The 12,000-nt window shown below is 42.0% G+C and overlaps 5 protein-coding genes across 5 annotated transcripts; 4 read left to right on the top strand and 1 right to left on the bottom strand.

Annotated features, from left to right (window-relative positions):
* Window positions 1-514: 514 nt before the first annotated feature.
* On the top strand, window positions 515-3,418 carry PUMCH_002309 (uncharacterized protein; the record flags this gene model as incomplete). The annotated part of the gene is made up of 1 exon (XM_063021323.1): window positions 515-3,418. The coding sequence occupies one exon, from the start codon at window positions 515-517 to the stop codon at window positions 3,416-3,418; it is 2,904 nt and encodes a 967-aa protein (XP_062877393.1).
* A 335-nt stretch (window positions 3,419-3,753) lies between these two features.
* Window positions 3,754-4,734, top strand: PUMCH_002310 (uncharacterized protein; the record flags this gene model as incomplete). The annotated part of the gene is made up of 1 exon (XM_063021324.1): window positions 3,754-4,734. The coding sequence occupies one exon, from the start codon at window positions 3,754-3,756 to the stop codon at window positions 4,732-4,734; it is 981 nt and encodes a 326-aa protein (XP_062877394.1).
* Window positions 4,735-5,890: 1,156 nt separating this feature from the next.
* On the top strand, window positions 5,891-6,349 carry PUMCH_002311 (uncharacterized protein; the record flags this gene model as incomplete). The annotated part of the gene is made up of 1 exon (XM_063021325.1): window positions 5,891-6,349. One exon carries the CDS (start codon window positions 5,891-5,893, stop codon window positions 6,347-6,349), a length of 459 nt encoding a protein of 152 aa, XP_062877395.1.
* A 751-nt stretch (window positions 6,350-7,100) lies between these two features.
* On the top strand, window positions 7,101-9,029 carry PUMCH_002312 (uncharacterized protein; the record flags this gene model as incomplete). Its single annotated transcript, XM_063021326.1, has 1 exon — window positions 7,101-9,029. One exon carries the CDS (start codon window positions 7,101-7,103, stop codon window positions 9,027-9,029), a length of 1,929 nt encoding a protein of 642 aa, XP_062877396.1.
* Window positions 9,030-9,086: 57 nt separating this feature from the next.
* On the bottom strand, window positions 9,087-10,922 carry PUMCH_002313 (uncharacterized protein; the record flags this gene model as incomplete). Its single annotated transcript, XM_063021327.1, has 1 exon — window positions 9,087-10,922. The coding sequence occupies one exon, from the start codon at window positions 10,920-10,922 to the stop codon at window positions 9,087-9,089; it is 1,836 nt and encodes a 611-aa protein (XP_062877397.1).
* Window positions 10,923-12,000: the final 1,078 nt, after the last annotated feature.

Here is a 12,000-nt window from a genome sequence, read left to right on the forward strand (position 1 = left end):
CTTTATAAAATTCCTTCGCTGAGGCTGACCGAAGGCCGCTATTCTGTGGCTCGCCCGCTCGTAAAATCCGGAAGTGGTAGTCCAGTGAGGAGCCACACTCTCACTGAGGAACGCTGCGAAGAACGGGTAATATAAGAAAAGAACTGTAAATAAAATATTTTTTTACGCTTTCTTTAAAGTGCAAGGTTGCTTCATTGATGTTTTCGTATTTTATTTGTCTTTTTGCGCATCATTTTTTCGTCACAATATTTCTTGTTCTAAAGGAATGCCTTCGTAGCTGGCGATTTTTAAAAGTTCATACAAAGTTGTCAAAATCTGCCAAGTTCAAAATTCACAAAAAATTAAGTATTGAAAGAATGAAAACGATAATTCCCAATATTCTCACCTCTTGCATTGGCCATTTTCTATATAAATTAATCGCTTACACCAATATTCCTGAGATCTCGATTGCATACATACTAAACTGTCCCCGCGAAATTTCACATCTGGAATCCACAACACTCTCATAGATAAAATGGACGGTTCAGCCAAAAGATCTCGGGATGAGTTCGAGCTGGGGCCTTCAGAATACGATGACCCGACCAAAAAACAACACATCGACCCAATGGCCGAGTTGACCGCAAACATTTGCAAGGATATTCGTCGTATTGGTGAAAACTCCAATATCACCAACCAAGTGGACGATATATCCTACATCACCAACCCAATTGTTGCTGAGTTTGAGAAAGTCGATTCATTGCGTGAAGCTATTCTTCGCACCTTGTACGCGGTGGTTAAGGAGCAACCGCAGAAGATCCCAAACGTCAGTATTTTGGTTCTTATCTGTAACGCGAAGAACTTCTTGGTATCAAAGTTTGTGGTTGAGTATTTTCATGCCCAAGCCCAGCAACTACTAGACACAATCCGTGCTAAAGACGTTTCTATGGATGAGGCAGAGCCAGCCACAGCACCTGAAAATGAGGAGAACCCTGCTGCTGAATCTGCCCCAGAAGCGCCTTCTCAGTCTGAAAATGCAGGCGTGTTTAATGACCTCAAGTCCATTTTTAAGTTCTTGGCAACATTATCGCCTATTATTGAGGATGGAGCAGTGAGTGCTATTTTGAAGCAGTTCTTGCAGACTGCTATCGACATGCAAGAGACTAGCGAGCATAGATCTGGATTGGCAGAGGAACTCTTCTATAACGTTCTTGTGGCTACACCATACCTCTTTGCCAATGATTTCTCTACTCAGACTATTGAGCAGGCAAATGAAATCGTCGAGTTGGCTCACAAATTCACCATCCGCGAGCTGAACACCACTATCGCAATTCTAGAGCCTTTTGACTCGAAGGGTTCTAACTTTGTAGACGAATTGCCATACACTCCCCAGAAACTCATCAACTTAATCCTTCCGGCTCTTGTTTCTTTGCAATCTGAAGATTCGAAGGACTGGAATGGTTTGAAGGATTCGTTGTTCTTGAACTTCGCCCCATATGTTAACCCCATTATTCAAGAAAGTCTCAGGAATAACTCCATTTCAACCGATATCGTGAAGCACTCACTTCCACAGTTTTCTATTCCATCTACTGGAGAGTTACTCGACCACAAGCCCATCGGACTCATTGACAAATTGTGGTATGAACATCCTAGGTTGTTGTTTCAGGTATACAATTGCGCCACGACTTTTGAAACTGTTCCCTCCATTCATTCCTACCTTGGTCTCTTTTTCAAGGACTTGTCTTTTGACATTTTAACGAACATGTCTTTCAATCAAAAGGAAGCTTCCATCCAATTGTCCATTTTGGATCTTTTCTGCTCAAAAAATTTGTTCAGCCCGCCAGGGTCTTCTGTTGATCAACTTGCTCTCATTGCAAAGGATAATGAAGCTGGGGAAAACATTCCTCCCTTGTCCACGTGGAAAGTTGAGGATGTTGCCGTTGAAAGTATCTTGACAATGATTTTTCAGCTTCCCAAATCGTTGCACCAACAGATATACTATTATACTGTCCTCATTTCGTGTTGTCGTGAGAGCCCTGAGTCTATTGCTCCCGTGTTCGGGAGAGCTATCCGCTTCTTGTACAAAAACTTAGAAACCCTTGACTACGAGCTCAAGATTCGTTTTATGGACTGGATGACCACCCAGATTTCTAATTTCGATTTCAGTTGGAAGTGGGACGAATGGGTCGCCGATTCAGCCAAATACTCAAAGTTGACCTACCACCCCAAAAAGAACTTCATCAAAAACTTGATTGCCAAGGAAATAAGATTGCTGAACAAGGCAAGAATCAAGGATAGTTTCGTGACTATGGCCATTGGAGACAATGGCGAAAGCAATGTGGTGGCATTGGAAGAATTCTATAAATATTTGGACATCTCTTTGTTTCCTAATGCCATCGACTCTATCATTAAATATGACTATGAACTATATGGCGGTGACAATGATGACCTCAAAAACACCATCGAGACCTCGATTCGGGGTAGAGTCGAAGGCCTCTCCGGAAAGGCCATGGTTTCGGCACAAGAAGAGCTTTTGTTCGAATTCTCCAACCCACAATTGCCACTCAGCGAAATTGCCAATAAACTCTATGACTTTATTATCGCAAATTGGAGATCCAATGAACAATTCAGTGCAATGGTCAACGAAACGATTGATGCCATCAAATCATCAGTCGTTAATGCCGATACCGACAAAGTATTGGTAAACCTTCTTTTCCAAACATACGCTTATATTGGATCCCGTTCCATTTACTCGGTCGTGAGCATCATAAACAGAGACATTGCTAAATTGAAATACATCAGTGGTGTCGAGATTACTGATGAGGACTACAAGGCTAGTGGGACGGACTTCAAATTCCCTGAATTGAGTTTCACAACCGAACAGTTTGAGAACAGACAACTTTGGATAGTTGACAGTATTTTGCGAATCTGGATTCATCAGCCACAAGTTGCGTTCTTGATCTTGGAGTATCTCATTGAGTTCGACATTTTAGAATCCAGATTTTTGATTCGCAGAGCATTGGACATCGACAACAATCTCATCATCAACAATGTCTCTTGTATGGAATCTATCAATAGAGTTTTGAGTGCCAGTTCGGAGAGTCTGACCGGCTTTCAACAAGTCATTGTCGTTCTATTTGGTTTGATTGTCAAGAACTTGAATTCAGTTCTTGGTCGCTTGGGTCTCGAAGATGCCGTGAATGACGCGGTCAAAATTACAACTGATTTTTCCGAGGAGGAAGCCAACGATGAGGAACTCATGCAAAAAATTGACAATCAATGGTTGTTCTACGAGTACCGTGGCTTGTTAAAAACCTATGTGAGACAATTTGATCTGCAGATGAAACCATTCATTGATGAAATACGCGGTGAATTGAAGAACATCGAGAACGTGCCGCTTCAAAATGATGTTCTTGCATGGATCGAAGAGCTTTCCCGCTAATACATCGTATGTATAGATGATACTTATTGTATGTAAAAATTATTAATGACGATTGCTAAGTGGTAATTGAAGTAAGTACACCAGTTATAGCAGACCATTTAAGAGTTGCAGCAACAGCTCCGGTCAGAAACGGCAGGCATTCAAAAAATACTTATAGAGTGTTTCTTTATCCCAATCATATGATTCTCACTGATTCTTCCAATCAAAATATTTATTTTGTCTCAAAGCCAACCTGCCATCTTAGCGTTTGTCACTTTGCAGCCACTTGCCTCACAGCTGCAGGAGCAAGATAAATCTCTTGAAGCAAGATACCTCATAGTACTGAACTATAAACTATGAGCCTTCCAACAATTGATAGAGAAACGCCTGATTTGGCTATTGAAGTTAAAAACCTCACCTATGTTTTCAAAAATAAACGCCGTGGTCTCGACAACATCAATCTAGAGGTTCCTTGGGGCTCTACGAACCTTTTGGTTGGACCGAATGGAGCTGGAAAATCCACGTTGCTCAAGATTTTAGCAGGTAAAACACTCATCAAACAAGGAAGCTTGCGTCTCGGTGGCTTTGATCCGTTTGAATTTCTGTCTGCCAGGAACAGTCATCACAATTCTGATATCAATAGCTATATCTCATACTTGGGGACCGAGTGGGCCAACAATTCTGTGGTTAAGAGAGACATTCCAGTAAAGCTTTTGATCTCATCAATTGGTGGTGAAATCTATAAGGATAGACGCGATGAGCTCATTCAATTGATGGATTTAGATCCAGACTGGTCGATGTCCTCGATCTCAGATGGAGAACGTAGAAGAGTGCAATTGGTCATGGGCCTTCTCAAGCCTTGGAAGCTTCTTTTGCTAGATGAGGTGACTGTAGACTTGGACGTTATTGTGAGACAGAATCTCCTCAATTTCTTGAAGCGTGAGTGTCGCGAGCGAAACTGTTGTGTTGTCTATGCCACCCACATCTTTGATGGTTTGGGTAAGGAATGGTGCGACCGAGTCATCCATTTGAACGAGGGTAAGAAAACAGATGACATCGACATTGCCAAGATCAATTTCACTGCAGATGTCGACGGGGTGGCTATTACAACCAATGCCTCCAAAGAGGTATCCAACATTGATGTTCAATTAGCAGAGTCTTTGCACCCGCTAGTATTGCACTGGCTTCATGATGACTTAGAGATCCGCGGCTCGCGTGAGGAGGAAAAGCTTAGAATTGCAAAGAAGATCAATGGCTGGGATAACTCGCAGGACCACTACTTCGATAGCGACTCGCGCCTCGGTGACTACTTCAAAGCCACCCGTGGACCCAACTAGGATTTAGATATAGAAAATTTGTGCTTGTTCAAAAGCATTGAGCAATACATACAAGCTCTCACTCATGTTTGAACAATTTAGGACTTTCCGAGGTGTCAATGTATCATCGATGTCTCGCCGTCTGCTTACATTGTGTAAGTCTATACCAATGTTGGATTGCCTTAACTATGATAAGTATATAATACACCAGTGTATTCTCTAAATAATGGCTTGCGACTTAGAGTGAGCCAGATGCGCAAAACGGAGTCCTAACTTGCAAACAAAGGTACACAGAAATCACAGTATCAGACCCGCTATAATGCACAATCGACCGAGACCAGCTCCAGGCTTCTCAGTCGCATAAATTGCAATCTTGCATCGTTAAAGAGTTCCCATGAGTGCCTTTCTCTCTAGCTCCAAAAACTCTCGAGTATCCTTCTCTTCCAGCAATCTTTTCTCCAATGCCCAATTTTCAAACTTCGCTTCTAATAGTTCTATCTTATAATTTGCAACAGACGCAGGCATCGTATCTATGATTGATGAATGGGGCTCTGAGACCACATTCTTGGCCGCTAGCTGTCTTTTAAAGGAAACGTTCACCAGAGCAAGAGGAGTTGTGGGCGCTCTTTTTCCTCCTTTGGTGCGTGGGGTCCCTACAGTCAGAACATCGGTCATTATTTCGGTCAAGTGTGGAATCTAGATATGGTATTGAGTTTCTCTATTTGTTTTCCATCACGTGACGAAAACAAACAACAACGAGACCCAATTCTGAAATGTTCAAGCGTGATTCAAGAGCCAGTAGAAATCCAATAATCAAGTTCCCTTTCTTTTCAATATTCAATTAATTGGAATTTTGGAATGTTTTGTTGTCACCAATGGAATTGAGTTCAATGGCTATTCTGCAGTACTCGATCTGAGATGTGTAGCCTGGTATAAATCATACAGAGGACTGAGCCGGAATGCAATTTATCCCAAACAACTCAGATCTATTTAAAAAATCTTTCTCCTTGCTTTATTCGCACCTTTACTTCGGGACAGATTCCTAAGATCTGCCTTTGAAGCTAACACGTTCCTTTCTCCATGGGGAAGCCGTCGTAACCCGCCCACACGTGACCCCGGGCAGTATTAATTCTCCGCGTCCAAGGTGGAAAAAAAAATCTCCACCACCAACTACACAATGTCCAACAACGAGAGAACCTTCATTGCCATCAAGCCCGACGGAGTCCAGAGAGGATTGATTTCCTCCATCATCTCCAGATTCGAGAACAGAGGCTTCAAGTTGGTCGGCATCAAGTTGTGCCAACCAACCGAGTCTTTGTTGAGAGACCACTACGAGGACTTGCAAGAGAAGCCATTCTTCCCATCTTTGTTGTCCTACATGTTGTCTGGTCCAGTCTTGGCCACCGTCTGGGAGGGTAAGGACGTTGTCAAGCAAGGTAGAGCCATCTTGGGTGCCACCAACCCATTGCAATCTGCTCCAGGTACCATCAGAGGTGACTTCGCCATTGACATGGGTAGAAACGTTGCTCACGGTTCCGACTCTGTTGAGTCTGCCAACAAGGAGATTGGTTTGTGGTTCAAGAAGGAGGAGTTGGTTGAGTACAAGCCAGCTATGTTCTCCTGGATCTACGAGTAAGCGCTTTTATAGTTAGTGCTTATAACGAATACGATATATTCCTTACAGATGTGTAGTTTTGAAACCGGTGGGAATGGGTCCATTTATGGAGCTTAGTTCTCGTTTGTTATTCTTGTACATCAATTTAAGAACCTGTACTGATGATTAGAATGAGGGATCAAGGCATACTAGAAACAATATGCATAATTGACTCATTGATTTACATGGCACCTCTCTTGGTGTCATTGACCATTTTCTGTAGGTCTTTATGCCGCCATGTAGACCGAAGTATTTGTAAAAAGTGGAAGGATAAACCACATTGGAGAAAGTTCCAATCCAAAACATAAGCGTTCCATGAGCAAATCTTGAAGAAAAAAACACATAAAATTTCTCTTTACTTTATCTCCATTGAGTTCTCCTCTACCCTCTTGACCAAGTTCAAAAGCTGACCACAAATATCAATTCACAAACACGATTTGTATATCAAGACGCAGATCCATTCCGAAATCTTCCATTGGAATATCCGTGAATAAATAAATCTATTTTGCTAGAATTCCGAAAGTAAGGTGACAACTGCTTTATCCCCAGATTATTCTACCTCCACATACTAAGCAGTTCAATTGAACCTAATTTCAAACAGCTCCGCCAATCACCGTAGGAGCCTCACATTCTTTTAATTTTCTAGCATACATTGCCTCTACAATTTGACTAGCCTCAACTCCTCTTGCATCCATCCCCTCATTCTACATTCAGTGCTTAATCTTGTTCAAATATGACCATAGATGATGACTTGTTTGACGTGGCTGACAATGACGTAGAGCTAGAAGAAGATGCCGAAAACTATGGAATGGATGTGGACGATCAAGGCGATAACGACGATGGAGATGACAACATGGATCAAGACGACAATGACGAGAACGACGACAATGATGACATGGAAAACGATGAAGATGACGAAAATGACGAAGAAGACGATAACATGGACGATGATAACCTAGAAGATGACGAAGAAAATGAAGACGAAGACGAGAATGACGAAAATGATGACCATGATCGTGGCGATAATGATGACCAGAACGAAGCCGAGGCTGGTTCACAAGATGAGGATAACAGCAAAACAACAACTTCTTCTCAGCGCCAGGATGACAGTATTACGAATAATACCGGCACTGAAGCGAGCGACCCAAGGACTAGGAATGGAGCGTCAGGTGATACTTCCAATGGCAACACTAATGACAAAGATGCTTCGAAAGGCAACAAGGGAAGCACCGACTCCACATCTACAACGACACAACTTGATCGCGACACTATTCGAAAGAATGCATTAATTGGAATTAAAACCGCCGATGAACTCGAAGTGGTGCCTCTAGTGGCAGTGCCATGTGTACAGCAGTGCCATGCAATCGCGATTTCTCATGGCCCTAAATGGCTTCTCACTGGTGGAGAAGATGGATTTATCAGGAAGTATGATTTCACAGCGTCCATTGAAGGCAAAGCTCCGCTCACTGTTGCCCAGAAGCACAACTTGATTGAGAGCATCAACAAAGCAGGTGTAATTGGATCTTACTGGGAAAATGAGCAGCCCATGACCAGATCCGAGATGCTTGCAGCAAATCCAAAATTCAAGGACTCTGACTTTACTAGTGGAAATGCCACGTACGAGCCCAAGCTCAGCCCCGTGTATGCCTTAGAGGTACAAAATGATGGTCTTTGGTGTTTGTCTGGACTCCAGTCTGGTGGCATTTCTCTCTACACAATGATCTATAATGAAGGTGGACTTCATCACTATTTTCAACATTCAAACAATAGATCTTCATCCGCCCTGGATCGCAACACTGGTCATCTGGATGCTGTCTCAGTTCTTCGGCTAAATCATTCTCAAACATCTTTTCTCTCGGGTTCCTGGGACAAAACAATAAGAGAATGGGATCTCAATAAGGGAAGCATCGTAAACGTTTATAAAGGAAGTTCTGGTCAGATCTCAAGTCTTCAATACCGTCCAACTGGACTTGTTGATCTTACATTTGAAGCAAATAATAGTGACGTTGACTCCCTATTCGGGAGCGACGAGGAAGAAGAGAACGAAGCCAACACCTCTCGGGTATCGAAATCCGGCTCATCTTCTAGTAAATCAGCAACAGATGAGAACATTTTTATGAGCTCTGGTATAGACGGTACGATTAACATATGGGACACACGTGTTTCAGGATCTCATTCTGTCTTAAAACTCGCTGTACCTGATGGTGTCCCTCCTTGGTGTATGAACGCAACCTGGTCTAACGATGGTGACAAGATCTACATCGGTAGAAGAAACAATACTGTTGAGGAAATTTCTTTGAGGAAACCTCATGAAAGTAAATCAGGAAGCACTATGAAGCCAAACGTGCTGAAGAAGCTTTTATTCCCTAAGGGGTCTGGACCAGTAACAGCATTGACAATAACTCCAAATGATAACTTTCTCTTTTGTGCCTCAAACGATAATATTCGTCTCTACGATTTGAGTCTACTTCCAGAGGAAAACTCGACTTCTACCAAAAGGAGGGCGACTCCTTATCTTGTCATCCCTGGCCATCATGGTGGAGCAATTAGCAGCATGATCGTTGACGAGACAGGACGTTTCATGATAACTGCAAGTGGAAATAGAGGATGGGGCCATCAAGCACACGCTGAAAATGTCCTCGTGTATTCTGTCGATTTCTGATAAATACATAAATTACGTTTTATTCAGGGGGTTATACATATTTATAATACAAATTGTTCATAAAGTCATTTTCTCAAGTGCAAAGACAGACTTCCTCACACTACCGAGTCCCACTTCAGGAAGGTATCTTCCCCAATTAGAAAACTCGGAGTCTTTGATCGCAGACATCAAGTCACCAGCAGATTTCGAAGCTTGTACTACCAAGCGATTATTCCAGAAGCTCTCATTACTAAATATAGTTCCAAATTTTCTAACAAGAGAATAGAAACTCTTGGAACTATAGCCTTGCGAAACATCAGAGTGCTTTAGGAGAAAATGAAGAAGAAACCCGATGAGACCAATCGTGAGACTGAGCTTGTAAATGTTGGTACGGACAGATAATGCGGTTTCTTTTCTTGTCGGTTTATTATTTTTCAGTTCCTCTGATTGAATTGACAATTTCTTAAGGATAACAGACGAGGTGTATGAAAGCCGGGAATTAATCGAAGAAGATACTGCCGTTAGGTTAGACAAGGAATTAGTGAGTAAGCTGAGCGACAGGGCAGATGGGCTGTTGCCATCTAAAGAATTTACAGAGGTTGCTAAGGAGTCCTGCTCGATGGCCCTTTGAAACAATTCTGATTCGTAGAGCGATTCTTTAGTTTGTTGTTCCTCTTGAATATCCACAATTTTTGGGAGATCTGATGGACTTATGATTCTTGGAACCGAGCTGCTGTCACTTTCGTCACTTTCAAACTTGGATGATGTCACCACAACCGATTCAGTATTGAATTCTCTAAACCACAGGTTTGCCATTTCGCTTGAGTCAAACAAGGATACAAGCGGCCATTGTGATATGAGACTGGCGGTTTTGTCTAATACACTATTCAAGTCCGCTTCTGAGACACCTGCGAAAAGAAAAGTGGGTGACATTATTTTGTGCACAAGATCAGCATCGGCACTTGATAATTCTTCCAAGTCTTTTACTCCTAGTTCATCACATATCTTGGCTCTAGAATGTAGGATGAATGAGGCATAAATATAAGCTGACACCGAGATGGCACCAAAACTAAAAATGAAATCCCAGACCCGCATGACATGATTGAAGCTCAAAACATCATGACTATACATTGTGAGCAAAGCCAGTAGTGCAGGGAAGAACTTGTAATCATAAAAGGCGCCGTATGTGGCTGTGTATGACGAGCTTGTTTGGCGAACCAACTGGAACAAAGCCGGGTCTGCTTGCTCTAGAATAAGTGGAACCAATTTCAAATGATTGATAGAAAGACCCATGTGAGGATTCATAAAGTCTCTTAAGTGGTAGAGAGCCAAATTTTCAACTATTGCAAAAGCCTGATCATCGTGGTCTTCTAGATCATTGCAAACCATTAGAGCAATACTAGCAACGTCATGAAACCCCTGGTAATAGTGCAAACAGGGATATTTACGCAACACTTTAACAATCAAGCAATACAAGCGCTTGCGCATGGCCTCTACGTCTTCTTGAGAGAGTATAGTAGTGTACGAAGAGTTCACTTCGTGGCTGAAAGAGTTGAAATGAGACAAGATCGTAAACAGACGTTTGATATCAAGCAAAACCTGATCCTCGTCCTTGTGGGGCTCCGAATCGTTCACCTCTAGTGTGCTCAAGAAACCCTCATTGTCAGTTAGACTATGACAGTGGTCCATAAGGATTGGCCAAGCTTTTGCTCTCAAATGAGCATTGAGCAATCCATCAGATTGCCGCGCTAGTTCCGCTAATTTGAGGGCATCTTTTCTGTCAATAGCGTCCAATATGACCTCGTCCTTAGTATGAGCAGGTTCGATTTCGGCGTTATGCAGATGCGCCAATTGCAAATCCTCCCAATCTTTCGAGAAATGAGTTTCCGTGGGGAAGTAGCTAACAGACTGCATTGTAGTGAAATTCACTTGTCCATGTATGATTATGTGAATTGAGGAAGTAGTGAAAGTACTATGTTTGAATTAAGTATGACCTATTGTAATTGGTCACAAATGGACATTCAAGAATAAATGTAAGGAAGTACAGGTAGAGATTTGAAGGTTTTTCTTGGTCTGGGTCGCTTTGGTTTTGATTTGGATGATGTTTATACTCAAGTACGAATAGTTGTAGATGATGAACAAGAGGGAGTGAACATGGAGATAAGCCTGCAGCTGGTGTGGAGCACGACCAGGACATAAGAAATGGAGATAAAAGAAGAGATACAAGAGAATTTGGATTCAATCAAGCGAGTATGGAAATAAACATCCAATTCCTTGTTTGGATTCTACGAGGGTTTTTCTCTTTGCGTTCTATAGTCTTGCCAAGAACTGTGGCATCTGGTCTAGTTCAAATAGACAAACTCCGCCTTGCAAACTGATGACCGAAAAGAAGAAGCTCTTCATTTGGGAGATTTGAGCAGTATTGTAGTATGTGCTATCGTAGAAGTTTATTTACTTCGTTCAGGGTAATGAAGAACAGCTGTTCCTAACAAGTACAAAGATAGCTGTTTTGAAACAAACCAAAGACGACCGTTCTCGTGGTATAGATGATACATTAGTCAAGTGTCATGGAGCTTAACCTTTTAGTCTCTCTTCTGTAAAACTCCTCTTTATTTCTGAGAAATTATACCCGTGAAGAATTCTACAATTCTGTTCGAGAAGGATCTCATTAGATCCTCAAAAACTATGAACAACTATATCGGGAAGCTATATAATAGAAAAGACAAAACTGGCGTTATTCGATTAAAAAAAAACCACAGTTCTCTCTGGCTTGTTTCTCAAGGCAGTTGATCGGTGCTAAAGCTTTCGGGATATCTGCACTACAGACACTAATTTAATTGAGGCTTCTAAAACACCACTCTTAACTGCAATACGAAAATTATAGAAAACAAATTCTTAATTGCTTTTCCAATTTCCCTTCTAACTACCTTCTCATCGCACTCAAGTCTGCTTTTGTCTTCCACGCTTCCTAGTGTCTCAATTGGGAAATCAA

The sequence above is a fragment of the Australozyma saopauloensis genome, chromosome 3 (genome assembly GCF_035610405.1).
Source record: "Australozyma saopauloensis chromosome 3, complete sequence".
NCBI lineage: Eukaryota > Fungi > Ascomycota > Pichiomycetes > Serinales > Metschnikowiaceae > Australozyma > Australozyma saopauloensis.